Source organism: Colletotrichum phormii (genome assembly GCF_030913505.1).
Source record: "Colletotrichum phormii strain CBS 102054 chromosome Unknown BDP81scaffold_5, whole genome shotgun sequence".
Taxonomy (NCBI): domain Eukaryota; kingdom Fungi; phylum Ascomycota; class Sordariomycetes; order Glomerellales; family Glomerellaceae; genus Colletotrichum; species Colletotrichum phormii.
Genome location: NW_026851447.1, coordinates 1,503,158 through 1,518,110, shown reverse-complemented (window position 1 = coordinate 1,518,110; position 14,953 = coordinate 1,503,158). Strand labels below are relative to the sequence as shown.

The following is a 14,953-nucleotide window of genomic DNA, read 5'->3' as shown; positions in this document are numbered from 1 at the left end:
AAACGCACACACACACACACACACACACACACACACACACACACAAAAACGACGACACGGACAGATCTCCGCCCTTTGCCCCTGTGATATGTTGTTTCCTTGCGGAGAACACGACGTGCTTATTCCTCGTATTATTCATGACTCTCTGTCCCGACTCCATATTTTAAACATTTTACAAGGAACACGAAATGGACGACGATGACTCTCCCAAAAGCAAAAAAAAGAACCTCAATCCGTACGGATACCGCCTCTGTATTAGCTAGTCATTCATTTCACGTCTGCGTATTGAAGAAAAAAAAAAAGACAAACGCAGAACTTGAAGTAGTCACTATCGTATCATCATCCAAACGCCTTTCCTTATACTGACGGGAAGGACCCATCCAAACAACCATGAAACCCAATTCCCGACATGGGGAGTGACGGGGGTTAGCCCCCTTCCCGAGGTGACCATCCAAGCCATGGATGGGCAAGTCTAAAAGTCGCCATCGTCGACATCCATCCCGCTGACTCTCCGCTCTCCGATCTCGCGGATCTTGTCGCCCAGGATCGACCGTCCGTACCGCTCCGCAACCTTACCCGCCGCCTCAACCATACGGCCCGTCCGATCGCGCATCAGACCCACCAGCTCCAGCGCCCGCATGCCGCGCTCCTCGCCTTCGCGACACTCAATGGCCAGCATCTGCAGCAGCGTCTTGTCGAGCTCGAGCTCCAGCCGCGCAAGACCCGTCCTCTGCGAGTGCGTGGCGTCGGTGTGGTCAATGAGGTCGTGCAGCTGGGCCGAGTGGATGCCGGAAATCAGCAGCTTCTGCTCCAGCTTGCGCGATTCGCGACGGCCCTCGTCTTCCTCGTCGTCTGCGTTCTCACCCTCCGCACCCTCCGCGTCCGAAGCCGGCGCCGGAGCGGAGGTGAGGGGCACGGAGAAGTCAAACTCGGACAGCAGCGGTCGCGGGAAATAGGGGTACTGGTCCCCGCCCTTGAGGATGATGCAGTGAAACTTCTTGTCGGCTACCGCAATGGGCCAGTAGGTTTCCGTCTTCCTTCCCGACGCTAGACGCGGGAGAAGCTTTGTGTCAAGGAGGGGCACCCAGCAGGCGCGCGAGGGCTTCCGCCAGTGAAGCAGGGTGAGCAGAGTGCCTGTCGAGTCATAAATGCAAGGATCCTGAGTCGGTGTGCCCTGCCTGTCAGCGAAACTGCATCTCTTATGTCCGAAACAAAAGGGGAGGAGGGGTGTGTAAACTTACGCCGACATCTGAGAAGAAGACGCTCTGCAACGTCGCGCCATCGGGTAGTGCGACGGTGTCTTCGTTTTGACAGATCTCGTCCCGCTTGATGTTCTCAATCGTGTACAGGAGACGGGCGTTGCCGTCTGCGCCGACGGCTCCGTTGCCCATCGTGATGACATAGTCACGCCAGCTGGCGCAGGTGACCATGGGTGTGCTCTTGGGCCGGTAGACCCGGTACGGCACCCCAAAGAGGGTGAAGATGCGTACGTAGTTGGCGGTCGTGGTAACTGTGATGAAGGACTCGCTCAACGACATGGCAACTACAGCCTCGCCCTTGGGCAGCTCTGTCCGCCAGTCTGTCCGCTGCGTCCACGTTTCGTGCGGACGGTAGAAGATGGTGGCGGGCGTGTTTTCTTGTGGCGGACATGAGAACAAGGCGCCATGCTCCGTCAAGCAGGCCTTGTCGTAGAGGAACGTGTCTGTGAAGTGGAAGTCGCGGTGGAACTCGTGATCGTAGAACTCTACCGTCACAGTGTTGTGGCCGTCTTGGTCGACTGTCCAGATGACGCCGATCATGTTGAGGCACAGGTACTTGCGGTTTCCGCGCCAGGGGGTCGATCCAGGTTGGAAGGCCTCATGGAAGTTGAGCGCGAGCTGGCGGCGCTTGCTCGCGCGGTCGCCGTCGTCGACGCCGCCCTCGAGAGGCCTCTTTTGCCCAGTCGAGTAGCCGGCGCCGTCATCATCAACAACAAAGCCGTCTCCATCATCGTAGCCGTCTTCGCCGTTGAGGAAGGAGTCTAGACTGCCCAGGGAATCGCGGCGAGGCCGGCTGGGGATCGCAGCCTTGCCGTTGGCATCTGGTCTCCTGGCGTTGTTGGAGATCTCGGAGAGGGGATCGTGGATAAAGGGTGCGGGCTGGCGAGGCAGCTGTAGGAAGCTAGAGAATTGCTCCGTGATGAAGTTGGGGTAGATGTAGACCTCGCCGTCGGATGTCGTGAACGACAGCAGATTATCCTTAGGATGCCATGTTATGTCAATGACGTTGCTGTAGTCAAACTTTTGAATCACGCTCTGTGTCTTTGTCTCCCAGATCAAGAGCTTTCCGTCCTTGCCCGCCGTCGCCAGCATCGCACCGTTGGGCGACCACGCCACCGCGGTGACATCACCCAAGTGCCCGTTGGCAAACGTCCGCTGCTTCTCCCAGTCGTTCTTGGACACAACCTGGACATCGTGCATGGGGGTAGGCACTGCAAATGCCCGCCCATCGGGGTGCCATACGATCTTGGCCGAGTTCTCAGATTCGGGGTCGAGAGGTCCAATGATGCCGTCCACCTTGCGGATCAGCTCCGGCGTCTCTGCCGTCATAGAGTAGACGTAGATGACTCCATCCGTACATGCCAGCGCCAAGAGTCCGCCCTTGGTATCAAAGGCGAGATGCTTCGTCGGGCGCCCGTGGTCCTTCAGAACGCGGATCCGGGAGTTATCCTGGGTATCGACGACCTTGACTGTGAGCTCGTCGCTGGCGACGGCACACCACTTTGCGTCGGGGGATAGGGCGACGTCTCGGACTGGTAGAGAAGTGCGGGTAAGGAAGCGTTCGAAAGTAGTGTCCTCGACCGAGTAGACGCTGACGGTGCCGTCCTCTGAGCCAACGACGAAAAAGGAGTCCGAGGCGGCGACGGCACAGTTTTGCTCGGGGCAGTCGTCGATGTTGAAGGGCTCGCCGTCGTGATGGGTGCGGTAGAGGCGGATCGTGTTGTTGGAGCCGACGGTGACGAGGCGTGCGCCTGAGGGAGTGTAGGCGAGACGGGTTGTTCCTGTTGTGTGCGCCGGCCTCGGCCGCGGTTTCGGGGCGAGGGAGGAGGCCATTTTGGGGTTGGTGTTTGAGATGTAGTCTAGTTCTTGTTCATGGGTATCTTGGGACTTTTTCTGTGTAGAAGGTATTGGCGAGCGAGAGCGCAGCTGGCTGATCGAGGAGTCGTGGTATCGTCAATTGGGTTCGTGTGGTTGGAGATGCGTATTCGAGAGGATGGATGTGGTGATGGTGGGACGGAGGCACTCTGAGAGGGACGCGTTTAGACGCGTCGCGAATTCAATTAAAGCAACTTTTTGACAGGCGCGGGACAGACAGGGGTCGTTGAAGGAACCCCGCCAGGTACGTACTTCTTCTGTCTTGAAATCGTCTGCTATGACCAACTGGCACCAGCTGTGGGAGCTGTCACTGCACTCACAGAAATGCATCGCAGGCATCAGAATTGATGAGAAATACAGCTTGTGAGTGAAAGTGGGCGACCTGAGGAACTGCCTAGATTAGGCGTCACAATTCCCCAAGTTCATTTGCTTGTCTTTGAGTTAATTCAATCGTCCTTTCCACACGAGCTCGAGCTGCTTGTAGGCATTTGTTGCTGCAATTATTAAAAGACACAGTTCAAGCAGCGATCGTGAGATATACCCCTCAAAATGGAGTCAACCAACCAAGAGAACTTCTTTGAGACAGAGTGAGTGTACATCCAAACGACTACCAAGATCACGGCTGATAATTGTATAGCACTCAGCAACAAAAGCGCCAGCAGCGTGCCAAGAAGGAGGGAAACACCTTTGGCAACCCTCTGCGCATGCCCTCCAAGCTTTTGGCTGTCATCAAGGATACCAAGTCCAATAACTCCGTGTTCGTTGCAGAGTCTGGCGGGAGGGTATCTAAGGTGAACATTGAGGTAAGCTTCTCTCATATACTCAGTAGGACTCCTGCGTCTCTCATCTACATCCTCCCCAAATCCATCCCGCCAAAGTGCTAGAGTTCCAGAGTGAACGGAGCGTCTATTCAAAATCAGGGGCTCACCACATCACAGACTCGAACCACCACAGCAAAGTACACCGGCCCCTCCGTCCCAGTAACATGTCTCGCAACAGGCGGCCCCTCCAACAACACCCTCTTCGCAGGGAGCTGGGACAAGGCAATCTGGTCCTGGGACGTCGCGACGCGCCGCCCAGGCCGCAAATTCGACGGCCACTCCGACTTTGTCAAGGCCCTCGTCTGCGGCCGCCTCGGCGACAAGACCATCCTCATCAGCGGCGGCGCCGACAAGAAGATCATTGTCTGGGACGCCGACGCCGGCCGCAAGCTGCACGTCCTCCAGGACCCGGCCACGACCATGATGTCGCTGCAGTCCCTCGCCATCGACCCCATCCTCAGCACCGCCGACGAGATCGTCCTTGTCAGCGCCAGCAGCGATCCGCACATTCGCCGGTGGAGGATCTCCCTCGACTCGTACGCGCAGCTCCCCTTTGACCAGCCTGCTGGAGAGAAAGCCGCCGCCGCCGCCGCGGGCGAAGAGAAGCTCACGATCCAAGAGCACGAGACGAGCGTGTACAAGGTCCTCTTCGACATCACCGGCGACGAAGTCGACCTCTGGACCGCGAGCGCCGACGGCACGGCCAAATGCCTCCTCCGTGAAAAGGCCTTCACCTCGGAAGACGCCTTTGAGCACGGCGACTTTGTACGCGCCGTCGCGCTGACGGGCGACTGGGTCGTCACTGGTGGCATCAGCCAGCAGATCAAGGTCTGGGACCGGACGTCGGGCAAGCTGTACGCCCTTCTCGACGCGCACTTTGACGAGATCACTGACTTTGTCGTCCTTCGGGATTCGGCGGGGCGGTCCTCCTCAGATGTGCTGTGCAGTGTCGGTATCGACTGTACGTTGCGGACGTGGCCTCTTGATCGCAAGGGGTTGGATGCGGCGGTTGAGGAGATCCGGGTTGCGTCTGAGGTCGTTGATGGTCAGGAGGTTGAGGGGGAGAAGAAGAAAGAGGATGATAAGGAGCCTTTGATGACGGCTGAGGAGGAAGCCGAGTTGGCTGCGCTGATGGAGGACGATTAGGAAGTACAGTCTAATCAATGAATCGAAATGGTGTTGCAGCTTGCTTCGCATTCTATTGCCACTTCATTTTCAAATCATTGTTGTGAAGCAACGTCTTATAACCTTCTCAAGTGTGGTCTTGCCAATGTGATGCAATCATCTCTTAGATGCCGAGAGCTCTTGAGAAGGCGCACAGATGAGGACTTGCGAAATATCTAAAGGTAGTCTCCCTATCGAATGTTGAAAGAGCCTGAGATGTTTAAGTGGCACTCTTTCGAACCCGAAAATACCACCCAATGGGTTTGCGGATGGTCCTCGGTTACTTCGCCTTCAAGATCTTATCTCTAATCCCACTATTGCCAGATGGCGAGGCAGTAAAATGGTGTACCCTGGCTTTCACTCATGTTTTATGCCATGTGAGAATCTCGCTGAATCGTTTACTTGGCCCATTACTTTTCCCGGTCAAAGACGTTCTTTCCGAAGAGAGGATAACACCGCGCGCGTTTGCTCGTCGCCCCCGCCTCACCGATACTGCCTCAATGCTATGAGTGTCTCGGCCTGCCCGAGGTAGTGACTATTATTAGGGAGTCTCTCATCAGAAGGGCCACGTTGGCGGCATCACATTCACAAAGCTGTATGTACACAAAGAAACGGTTGGAATGACGCGACAAACTGACAGAATCTTACATGGGTCTCTGGTGTTTACTTGAGAGTGCCAAGGACATGGAATCAACGTCCTTCTCGAAGTGATGTCGATGTTCTATTCAACGGGAGATGCGGTGTATGTCGACATCTGCAACATTCCATGCAGCCCGTCGATCCGTGGCGTATCTTGTCCGCTAGGATGTAGCCGATTTCGAGAGAAATCTGACTAGAAGATTCGTTCGAATGGTCTCCGCGTGTTGCTCTATGGGAGCTGCCATGATATGTGACGATGGCCACCGTGGTCTGGCGCACCCATGTCCCTTTGCCTCATACTAGCAATCTTTCAAACGCCGTCTCGAATTCCGCATATCTTTTCATCCGTATTCCCAAAATGCGGGAGCTGTCTCCGTGCTCGGCACTTATTTGGCGGCCCGGTCATCCGGATCAATCTTCAGAACCATGTCCACCGTACTAGGTCGTCCACAGTGTTGGTTGATCAAAGACTCACGCCAGCAAGTGCCACTCAAAAGCCCGTGGCTGGACAAGAGGCTGCATCGTATTCAAGCACATCTGCCTAAATAGCTAAGAGAAGTTAGTGGCTTCAATAGCTTGCCAGCCCGTACGAGCATGCGAGGTTTCCCGAAACACGGCGACGCCTGGCTGCTACCCTGGCCTATCGCAATATAAAAAGTGGCGATGGGCCAGAATCACGATGCAGCCAAGCTTGAGCTGAGTTGTCCGTCCCAGGGAATCCTGGATAAGAATGGGGAGCTATGGGCTTTTCTTGGAGCCGGCCGCGATCAACGTACGGATTAGGGGGTAAAACTGCCGGCGGGAAGGCTTGTGCGACCAGAAGAGCCGCGGGAGTCTTGAACTTTGAAGCTTTTGACAGCATGTAAAGACGTCTTTAGGTCGACCAACAGACTGCCATGAAAAGGTCTCGGTGTCGCCAAAAGACGAAACACAGACGTCGAAAAGAGATTACTTCCTTCGTTTTCCACATTTCCCATCAAACCGCACGGGCAGATCAGGGATCTAGGCACCTAGGTTTCCCCAAGTGCGGCTATAGATGAGAGACTTTAGCCGCTCCGTGGCCACGGCTTGATGTGACCCAGCCAGTACGTTGACACGGAGTGAAAACGCATTGATTTCTTCCCAAGGTCTACGACTCGTCTATTTAGAAGTGGTCTATATCGCGGGTGCCACCATGGGTTTCGTGACGCGTTCGAATTCATCGTAAGTGTGTACTGTACGTATGTACGTGTGTACGTGTGTAGCGCAGTCTGTGAGCCGCCGGACAATTGTCATGCAGAAACAGCGGTACACAAAGACCAAGTGATGCAGGTGATGGAGACAACAGCGTATGAAAACGCGGTGGGGAATATCAAAAAGCCTAGGGCAGTTGGCGTAGTCCCAATCGAGGCAACGTTGTGATCAGTGGCCGCCGTCTCGACGATTCAGATTCTCTGCCGTACAACAAAGGCCGCATTTAGCCTGTTTCAACCCTTCACCGCTCCCTCTGGAGAGTCGTCCCGTTGCTGCAGGAACTGACTCAAAGGACGACGACGATGAGATGGTGGTGGGGAACGCTCAAAGCCTGGCTGGATCAGCCTTTTAGAGCAACGTACTGCCTGGCGATCCGAGAACACGGGACAGGCCCCAGAGGCGCCGCGTTGTGGATTATCGAAGATCGATCTGCTGCCCAGCTGGGATATGGAGCGGCGCTAATCAAGTCTGGCAGATCCCTCTTGAATTTGCCCACGAAAAAGTAATTTGTGTGGGACAGCCGCAGGCAGTCAGTAGTAGTACGAATACAAGGTCTAAATGGTTAAGGTCCTACAATTGTGCCTGGTTAATGGAGTAGGCTGCTCTCCAGAATAGCAAGGCAGCTTGATACACTACTGTATGAGGATATCAAGAGCTGTCCTGCTGGTCGTGTCATACAACGTCGGACAGCGTCCGGGCTCAGGTTTCTGTCGTACCTGTCTCTGTGGGGTTCATGCTGGGCGTGCAGATTCGGGAATGGGAACACTATAATAAGTCTGAAGGACGACAGGTTCGCCATATTGACGCCTATGCAGGCATCTTGCTGGCGCCCAAGGAAGAGCAAGGCCTAAACAGCCAATAGTTCTTTGCCGGAACATAAAGTCTAATAATACCCGTTGCATTTCCATCCTTCGCGGACAAGATGCTGGGACCACGGTTCATCAAGTTTGGTAAAGGAATCGAGGTGAACTTTTTGCAAGCAGAGTGGCGAACCCATACGAAGTTTGTATCGAGTCTGGTGTTGTGGAGTGCCTGCTTCCGCGTACTTGTCTCCTCAGATTCGTCCTATTCATCCAGCCATGCCAAAGTAATTACTGATGGCGCCGTACGAAGCTGTTTCTCTGATGCCTATAGCAAGTGTTCGTATTGTGGATTGCACGCGTGTCCGTCACACCGTTGGCCAACCTAGTTGCTCGTAAAAGAGCGAGAACTCGGGTAGACTGCGACGGCGTATGGAGATGGCGAGTGAAAAGGAGCGCGTAGTATGGCACAGAGTTCTGGCCAGGGAGCAACTATGCGATATAGAGTTGGATTGGTGGCGCGAGTCGGGGATCTGACCGTGAATGCCTCGGTTCTGCGACACACAAAGGGGGTTCCAATGTGAAACTCTGTTCGAGGTTTGTGATATCGATAGTCAGAGATTTGCCCAGTTTCTTTAGGTAACCTAGTAATGGACGATATTCGAAGAGCGGCCGTTTGCGAAGGTCCATGTCTCGTGATAAGCTGGCCAGGCCCCGTATGATACCTAAGTAGAGGTGAGATGAAGATGATGTATTCAAGGAAGTGGAGGAACCTTTCCGGACGAACAGGCTACAGCCCTTGACACGCATGAACATAATTTCCCTGCAGACACGTGTATGTCGTGCAAAGGCAGGACGCAGGGGGCGGAAGGGCAAACAAAAGCGTCAGGTCCCTCTTTCCTTGGAATCTTGGGTGAGAAATGAAGGTAAGCTGCGTGGGAATAAGCAGGAACTGCCAGGAAACGAAGCTGCGAGCAAACAGCGAGAGCAGATCATGCCTTGCCGATTGGCCCTTTTTCCCCGACTAAAAGGAGGCCTGTCGTCGATCGCCCAGATAGGCAAGGCTCATGTCGAGTACACTCACCCCTGCCCTTCGCCCCTGCTTCACCCACGCTTTGCCCGCCTGACGTAAACCCTGAACCCTGAACAACCCCCGCCAGCCGCCGCCTCGGGGACCCACTTCCCACTTCACCCGTCAGCTGAGTGGCCAGACCTGAAGGAACGCCATCCATCATCGCAAAGTGCCGCATCCAGGCGTCCCTTGTTCCAGCCTCCTAAGCCATCCATCCAACTTCCCGATCTTCCCTCTGGTTTCTCTCTTGCACGGGCTGCCCTGTGATCTTGCAAGAGAGAGAGCATGGGTCATATCTTACCTTGCGGACACTATGGGACGGCATTCAATGGGGAACTTTGCCGGTCCCTTCGGACCAGCATGCTTCCCCCATGCCACTGTCTTATGAGGTAACTATACTCCGGATATGAATACAACCCTTGGCTCGCACTCACCTAGGTCAGTCCGTTCGCCCTGGATGAACAGAGGCTTCTGTTTGGCCAACTCTGTTTGTCCGACGCAGACTCGTCGCGACCTTACCCGCAATGAACCTAGAAAGCTGTCAGCCCGGAGTCCTCGCAGACTCTGTGTTACATTCGCTTCGCTTGTTTCGTTTGTCGTGCTAGCAGCCCGCAGTTGCAACGTCCGATACTGATACTGTCGATACGAGACCACCTACCATGATGGGTTCGTCAAACGGCTACATGGCTTAGCCGATCAATGATGCAAGTGACGGCGGCTTGCACAACTGCCAAACCAGTCTGCCATTGTTTCCCGATGCTGGACACGCCGACGGACTGGCTCCTGCGACACGCTGCGGTCAAATCGGATTATCGGTTTGGGTGCTAGTCTCAAGCCATAAGTAACGACCAGGGGAGAAGGCGCCGAGGAGCTTGCTCCAAGCCTCCAACTCTGCCAGTCTCCAGTGTCGACGTAGTAGTAGTAGCGTAAACCTTTCGTCTAAACGCCCCAGACCTGGCACCAGTCAGCCATCTTGACCTGAAGTGTCTTTGAACGCTACCGTCTTACTAAGGGACGCACACAGTCTAGCTAGCTCGTTAGTGGGCGTTGGCAAAGGGCAAGGTCAGACCAAGTGCGATATCCCACACTGAGAGCAGACGCGCCGTTTCGTGTTCAACTTTTCAATTTCATTTCTTGGTGCGCCTCGGCTTCTGCATCCAGCGTTCCAGCGTCACGAGACTCGCCTGCATTGGATCTGAGGAATCATTCGACAACATACTACCTACATCTCCGTATTCCGCCCAAGCCAGAAGCGCCTTTTCCTCTACCTGCCATACCTTACCTTAAGCACCTTATCGAATCAACTGCCCATTCGCTACCTTATGTAAGCCCAATTGAGGCAAGGTACTTAGGCAGGCACCCTGAAGAGAGGCTTCCATTGACTGAGGCAGGCGCGACCTCCTGCTTCTTGCCGTCTGTCGCCTTCCGTTGCCCCAGTCCTTCCTCAGGTAAAGGTAAGGAGGTAATCAACACTGGCAGCACACCATTGGATTGCGCTACGACTGGAAGTTGATCATAAGATGCCCGGATGAGGTGGATGGCCTCAGGTTGGTTGGTTCGTTCGGACAAGACGACGCATCTTTCCAAATAGGCAACCTCAACAAGGCCTCAAGCTTACCGCACCATCCCGACCCAGACATCCGGTCACTCTTTCCACATCGCATCCCCTTTCTCTCACCGGGAAGCCACTTCGTCGTTACCAACCGGACTAGCGGCTTGGGGCGTAGCTTGGAAACGCGAACTATTTGTCTACTTTCTCTTGTGTCTCCCTAAATCAGGAACATCGACTCGGTAGACCCAAGCCACCTTTTTTGGCCCTTGTGCCGGCGTCCGCGCTTACGTCTCCGCCTACTCCATTACACGTCTTTATTCCCTCCAGACCTAGGGTTCTCTTCATACTTTTCCCGCCCGATGGCCGTTGAGTTTCTCCATTATTCGCATTCAAGTTTCTCTTCTCTCTTTCGGCTGGTCACTGCTGTTGCTGTTGACTTGGACGAAGCTGGCCAACGTGGAAGAATCTGCAACTGGTTGCACTGATTCACACCTTCCGCCTTTTATCGACTTTTTCTTCACTTCACTAACAAGACCTTCTCGACGATCGAAGTACACTCAACTACGCCCCTTGGACGCTCCATCTCACTTCTCCACCGCGACTACCACATAATCCATAATCACTTCATCCGCTCGCTGCTTTCACGCCTCAATGGCCGAGCCTGCCGAATACCATGGCGGCCTCGTCGCCTTCGAGGGCCCTCACGACCTCGTCTCGACACAGCTCCGCCTCCTACCTACATCATCGCAAATTGCTATTCTACCCAGCGTCAAGGAATTTCTCGAGCCTGAGAGCCCCGATGAGCCCTTTGAAGCGCGCAAGTTTGTCAGGCGAGTTCACAATGCTGTCGCCAAGAGAAGAGACACAGCTCTGGCTTTCTTGAAGGATTCGACTCCCAAGCGGAAGAGGCTGGTCTTCATGAATGGAGGTACGCCCAGTGCGCAGACTGTCTGCATCAGAGCCATCTCTCGGAACGTGACAGAGGGGGATATCACCAAAGCCGAAGCCATCTTCAACGACCTTGTCAAGGGTGGAGTCGCCGGTCTCGACAATTCCGCCAACTCAAGCGGCTCATTCCTTGATACCTCAGAGGAAATAAGCGAGGACCCCATCACCAGAGCTATGCGCGCTGCCGATGCTCTCGACCGGGAAACTGCAAACTTACAGCCTTCCAGCGACATCGATCTCACCGCTCCTACTGGGCGTCCGCGCCCGAGAAGCATGAGTCTACCCATGTACAGCTTCGCCGATACCTTTGGTGATATGGCATCGTTTTACGTCTTCGGTGGTCAGTTCAGTGAAGAACATATCAAGGAGGAGAGACAAGCCGAAGCTGCGGCTCAGCACCATGGCCCGACACCCATACTCGCCATCACGAATTTTGACGAGCTCGAGAGAGTCTCCGGCGAAGGCTTCGATGGTGACGGCAAACCCATTGTACCCGCTCCACCTCGGTCTCCAAGCTGTGTTGGCGAGGCATATGAGCGTGATGATGTATTCTCGTCCTCTTCACCTAACGCTCCTGGTCTCCTCGACGTGGCATCTCCCAGATCCGACGTCTTCAGCATCCGATCGACAGAGCCGATATACATTGAACAAGCATCACTCGTTCGTATGAAATCATCCGCCTCTTCCAGGACTTTGAAGCGATCTCAGTCGATCAGCCATCTGCACCGGAGCAACTCACGCTATAGGGACACACTCATGCGGCTCAAGCCTAAGGAGCAGACTCCTGCTGAGAAATCGTCCCTGGAGAAGACTTTCGCTGAGAGTCTGAGACTTTCCGCTGAAAAGACTGCCGCAGAAAAGGTTGCTGAGGGCCGTCCTGTGTCGGTAGTGGAACTCATTGAAGACGCCGAGAAACGCGAAAGCAGCGCCAAGCGTATTGAAGGCCCAAAGACAATCTACGTCAAAGCAGCCCGACCAACGAAGGGAGTAAACAAGGCATTGCCTCCCCCTCCACCTTCCGAGAAGAGACTCCGCAAACGCAAGCATGCAAAGTCCAGGTCGAAGTATGTCGACAGAGGAACCGACGCCGAAGATGTCGAACTGCATGAGACGCCATTCCGTCCCGTGTTACCATTCTATGAGGATCTTGTTATTCACTTCAAAGACGACAGCCCAGACCCAATCCTTGAATACATGATCAAGGCATTCAGAGAAGGTGTTTATCCAGTTGTACTGCCTTCTTCCGCCTCTTCCGGCACATCTACCGCCGATGGCGACAGATCGGCTCCGCAGACTCCAACATGGCAACCGGCTGAGCCTGAAGTCACCCAGTTCACGTCCACGACGAAGGTCAGCACAGAAGAGTACGACCCCTTCTCCTACCAGTGTCCCACTTACACCGCGAAGTCAGTCCAGCCTATCACCCGGACTATGATAAGATCAGCTCTGCCAACACCTGCGCATACACCTCCGCCCACGGTTTCCGAGTCGGAGGATAAGTTCCACGACTTCAACGCCGTGCACGGCCAGACGGCTGTAGCGATGCAGAACTCCCTTAGATCAGTGCTGAACATCTACTTCCCACCCAAGGGAAGGGGTTTCTCTCAATTCAACTTCCCGTTGCTCCCCGAGATGGACGCACTGTGGAAGCCGATATTCCGGGACGTTGAGCCTGGTGGAAGCCCAAGGAAAGACAATCGCCGGATAGACCAGATCCTTGCCATAGGTGCGCAACGTGGCGTCAAGAAAACGTTCGTCTCTGGAGTGACTAGCCAGCTTGAGAAATTGGGCACAAAGTCGAGCGGTGTCTCGAGGACTGGCAGGCTGGATTTCCGGTAAGTTGTTTGCTCTGTGTGATCCTTTTGTCAGTTGACTAATAGAATTTCTCAGATATCTCATCGCAAACGCGATGCAGTCCTTCACTGCACAGCCGCTGGCCAACCAGACTCAAGACAACCCCTTCACCAACTCATATCTTCTGGCGACGCTTATCATTCCTCATCTCGAGACTTTCTTCGCTGCGCACTCTGAAGTCCGCTTTCTGCTTCTCGACTACCCCCCGGATCATCTCGCTACCATCCTCGCTTTGCAAAAGTTGGTCGGTGTCGACTTGATGAAAGTTGCCCAGGTCATCGATGCTCAGGCCAAGGAACCACTTCCCTTCACTCACGTTCGAGGTAGCTCCTTCGGGCGGGTATCTACTGTGAGTGACTTGGCCTCGAGCTCGAGCTCACTGCAATCCAAGGGGTCGAGGTCTGCCGCATCGACATCCTCGCGAGATGGACTGGCGGTTTTCAAGGCCAACCTTCTTCTCACATCCACCGCAACCGAGGCGGAAGTTGCGACTTTCGTTTCCACCATCTGGAAGATCCTGATCAACATCTCCAAGTTCTACTTACCTGAAGAAGGCAAGAAGCTTGAGGAGAGTAGTGTCAAGAGTAAGCGACAATCTGGCAACTTCTCGGCATTTTCTCAGGCTTCAATGAGCCCTCCGATGTCTCCGCCATCCTCCAGTGGCCGCAAGGCCACGAACAGGGCATCAGGCTCCATCAGGACTTCAGCTCGACCTTCTTCCATTGCAGAGACAATCATGAGTCGGCGATTCAAGTCCCGACGAGGCGACAGGAAGACCGTCGGCGATGGCGCATCCATCTTGACCGTCGATATGGACTACGAGAGCGATCTAGACCTCGAGGAAAGACGTTTGATGCCCATGTTCCTGAAGAAGAACCAGGTCCGGAAGGGAAACAGCCGCAAGGCTTTGAAGTTTCTCGGCCTGGCTTGATAAGTCACGCCGTGACTTTGTACCGTTACTTGCATTTGTAGGGCCCAAATGGCTTAGCCCTGCATCTTTTCTTTTCTCTTTAGCAATGACCTGTCACGAGGTTTCATGCTTAGTCTCAATACCATGGCATTAGCAGAAGGCTTTAGGGGAGTTGTATCATGTTAGAAGAGCCACATCATGTTTAAGGGGGGGAGAGGGCCGAAAGATGGATGGATACTTGGCTGCTTGGTCTTAGGACCGATGATCTTATTCGTTGCTCTTATCATCAGCTCGGACCGCGTCATCTGCGCGATCTTTCGATTCAAGTCGTGGTCGGACAATACCCAGGGATATATCTCCCATAGATACGAAATGAAAACATTCAGAGCGCCTGCATCCTTTCTTCTCGGCCGTGATGGTAGTTATCAAAGGACTGAAGTATGTCGTACATTCCGAACAGACCAAGCGTATAAAGGTCAATGCTTCGATTGATACTGGCGCGCCCAACAAGCCAGACTTAACATCGGAGCCATCTGTGTCGTCGCCGCAAGTCAGACCATTGACAAAATACATATTCACGATCGTCCATAATCGCGCTGGCAAAGCCACAACCAGAATAAACACTATCGAATCCGGTCTTCTCGAGCCGTCGCAAGCCCCTACCGTCCCTGCCCCGTCGTCGTTGCGCACTTGGACACAGATTCATCTAGGCCTTATCGTCTTTCAGAGTGTCAAATGAACAAAGTCGCTGGAAATCACTAGGTATCTCAACCGCTACTCCAAAGCCGTCTCCGTCGCCACAATGCAGAGGGATTGGGATGTGGCT

The 14,953-nt window shown here is 54.3% G+C and overlaps 3 protein-coding genes across 3 annotated transcripts; 2 read left to right on the top strand and 1 right to left on the bottom strand.

Annotated features, from left to right (window-relative positions):
• Positions 1-5: 5 nt before the first annotated feature.
• BDP81DRAFT_479564 (WD domain-containing protein) lies at positions 6-3,254 on the bottom strand. The gene is made up of 2 exons (XM_060594890.1): positions 1,242-3,254; positions 6-1,159 (listed from the first exon to the last, which is right to left on the bottom strand). The coding sequence occupies exons 1-2, from the start codon at positions 3,090-3,092 to the stop codon at positions 473-475; spliced, it is 2,538 nt and encodes an 845-aa protein (XP_060448297.1). The 5' UTR covers positions 3,093-3,254; the 3' UTR covers positions 6-472.
• Positions 3,255-3,465: 211 nt separating this feature from the next.
• Positions 3,466-5,227, top strand: BDP81DRAFT_421659 (WD domain-containing protein). Its single transcript, XM_060589933.1, has 3 exons — positions 3,466-3,721; positions 3,772-3,937; positions 4,073-5,227. Exons 1-3 carry the CDS (start codon positions 3,684-3,686, stop codon positions 5,099-5,101), a joined length of 1,233 nt encoding a protein of 410 aa, XP_060448296.1. The 5' UTR covers positions 3,466-3,683; the 3' UTR covers positions 5,102-5,227.
• Positions 5,228-11,066: 5,839 nt separating this feature from the next.
• Positions 11,067-14,148, top strand: BDP81DRAFT_447328 (uncharacterized protein; the record flags this gene model as incomplete). Its single annotated transcript, XM_060592171.1, has 2 exons — positions 11,067-13,198; positions 13,254-14,148. 2 exons carry the CDS (start codon positions 11,067-11,069, stop codon positions 14,146-14,148), a joined length of 3,027 nt encoding a protein of 1,008 aa, XP_060448295.1.
• Positions 14,149-14,953: the final 805 nt, after the last annotated feature.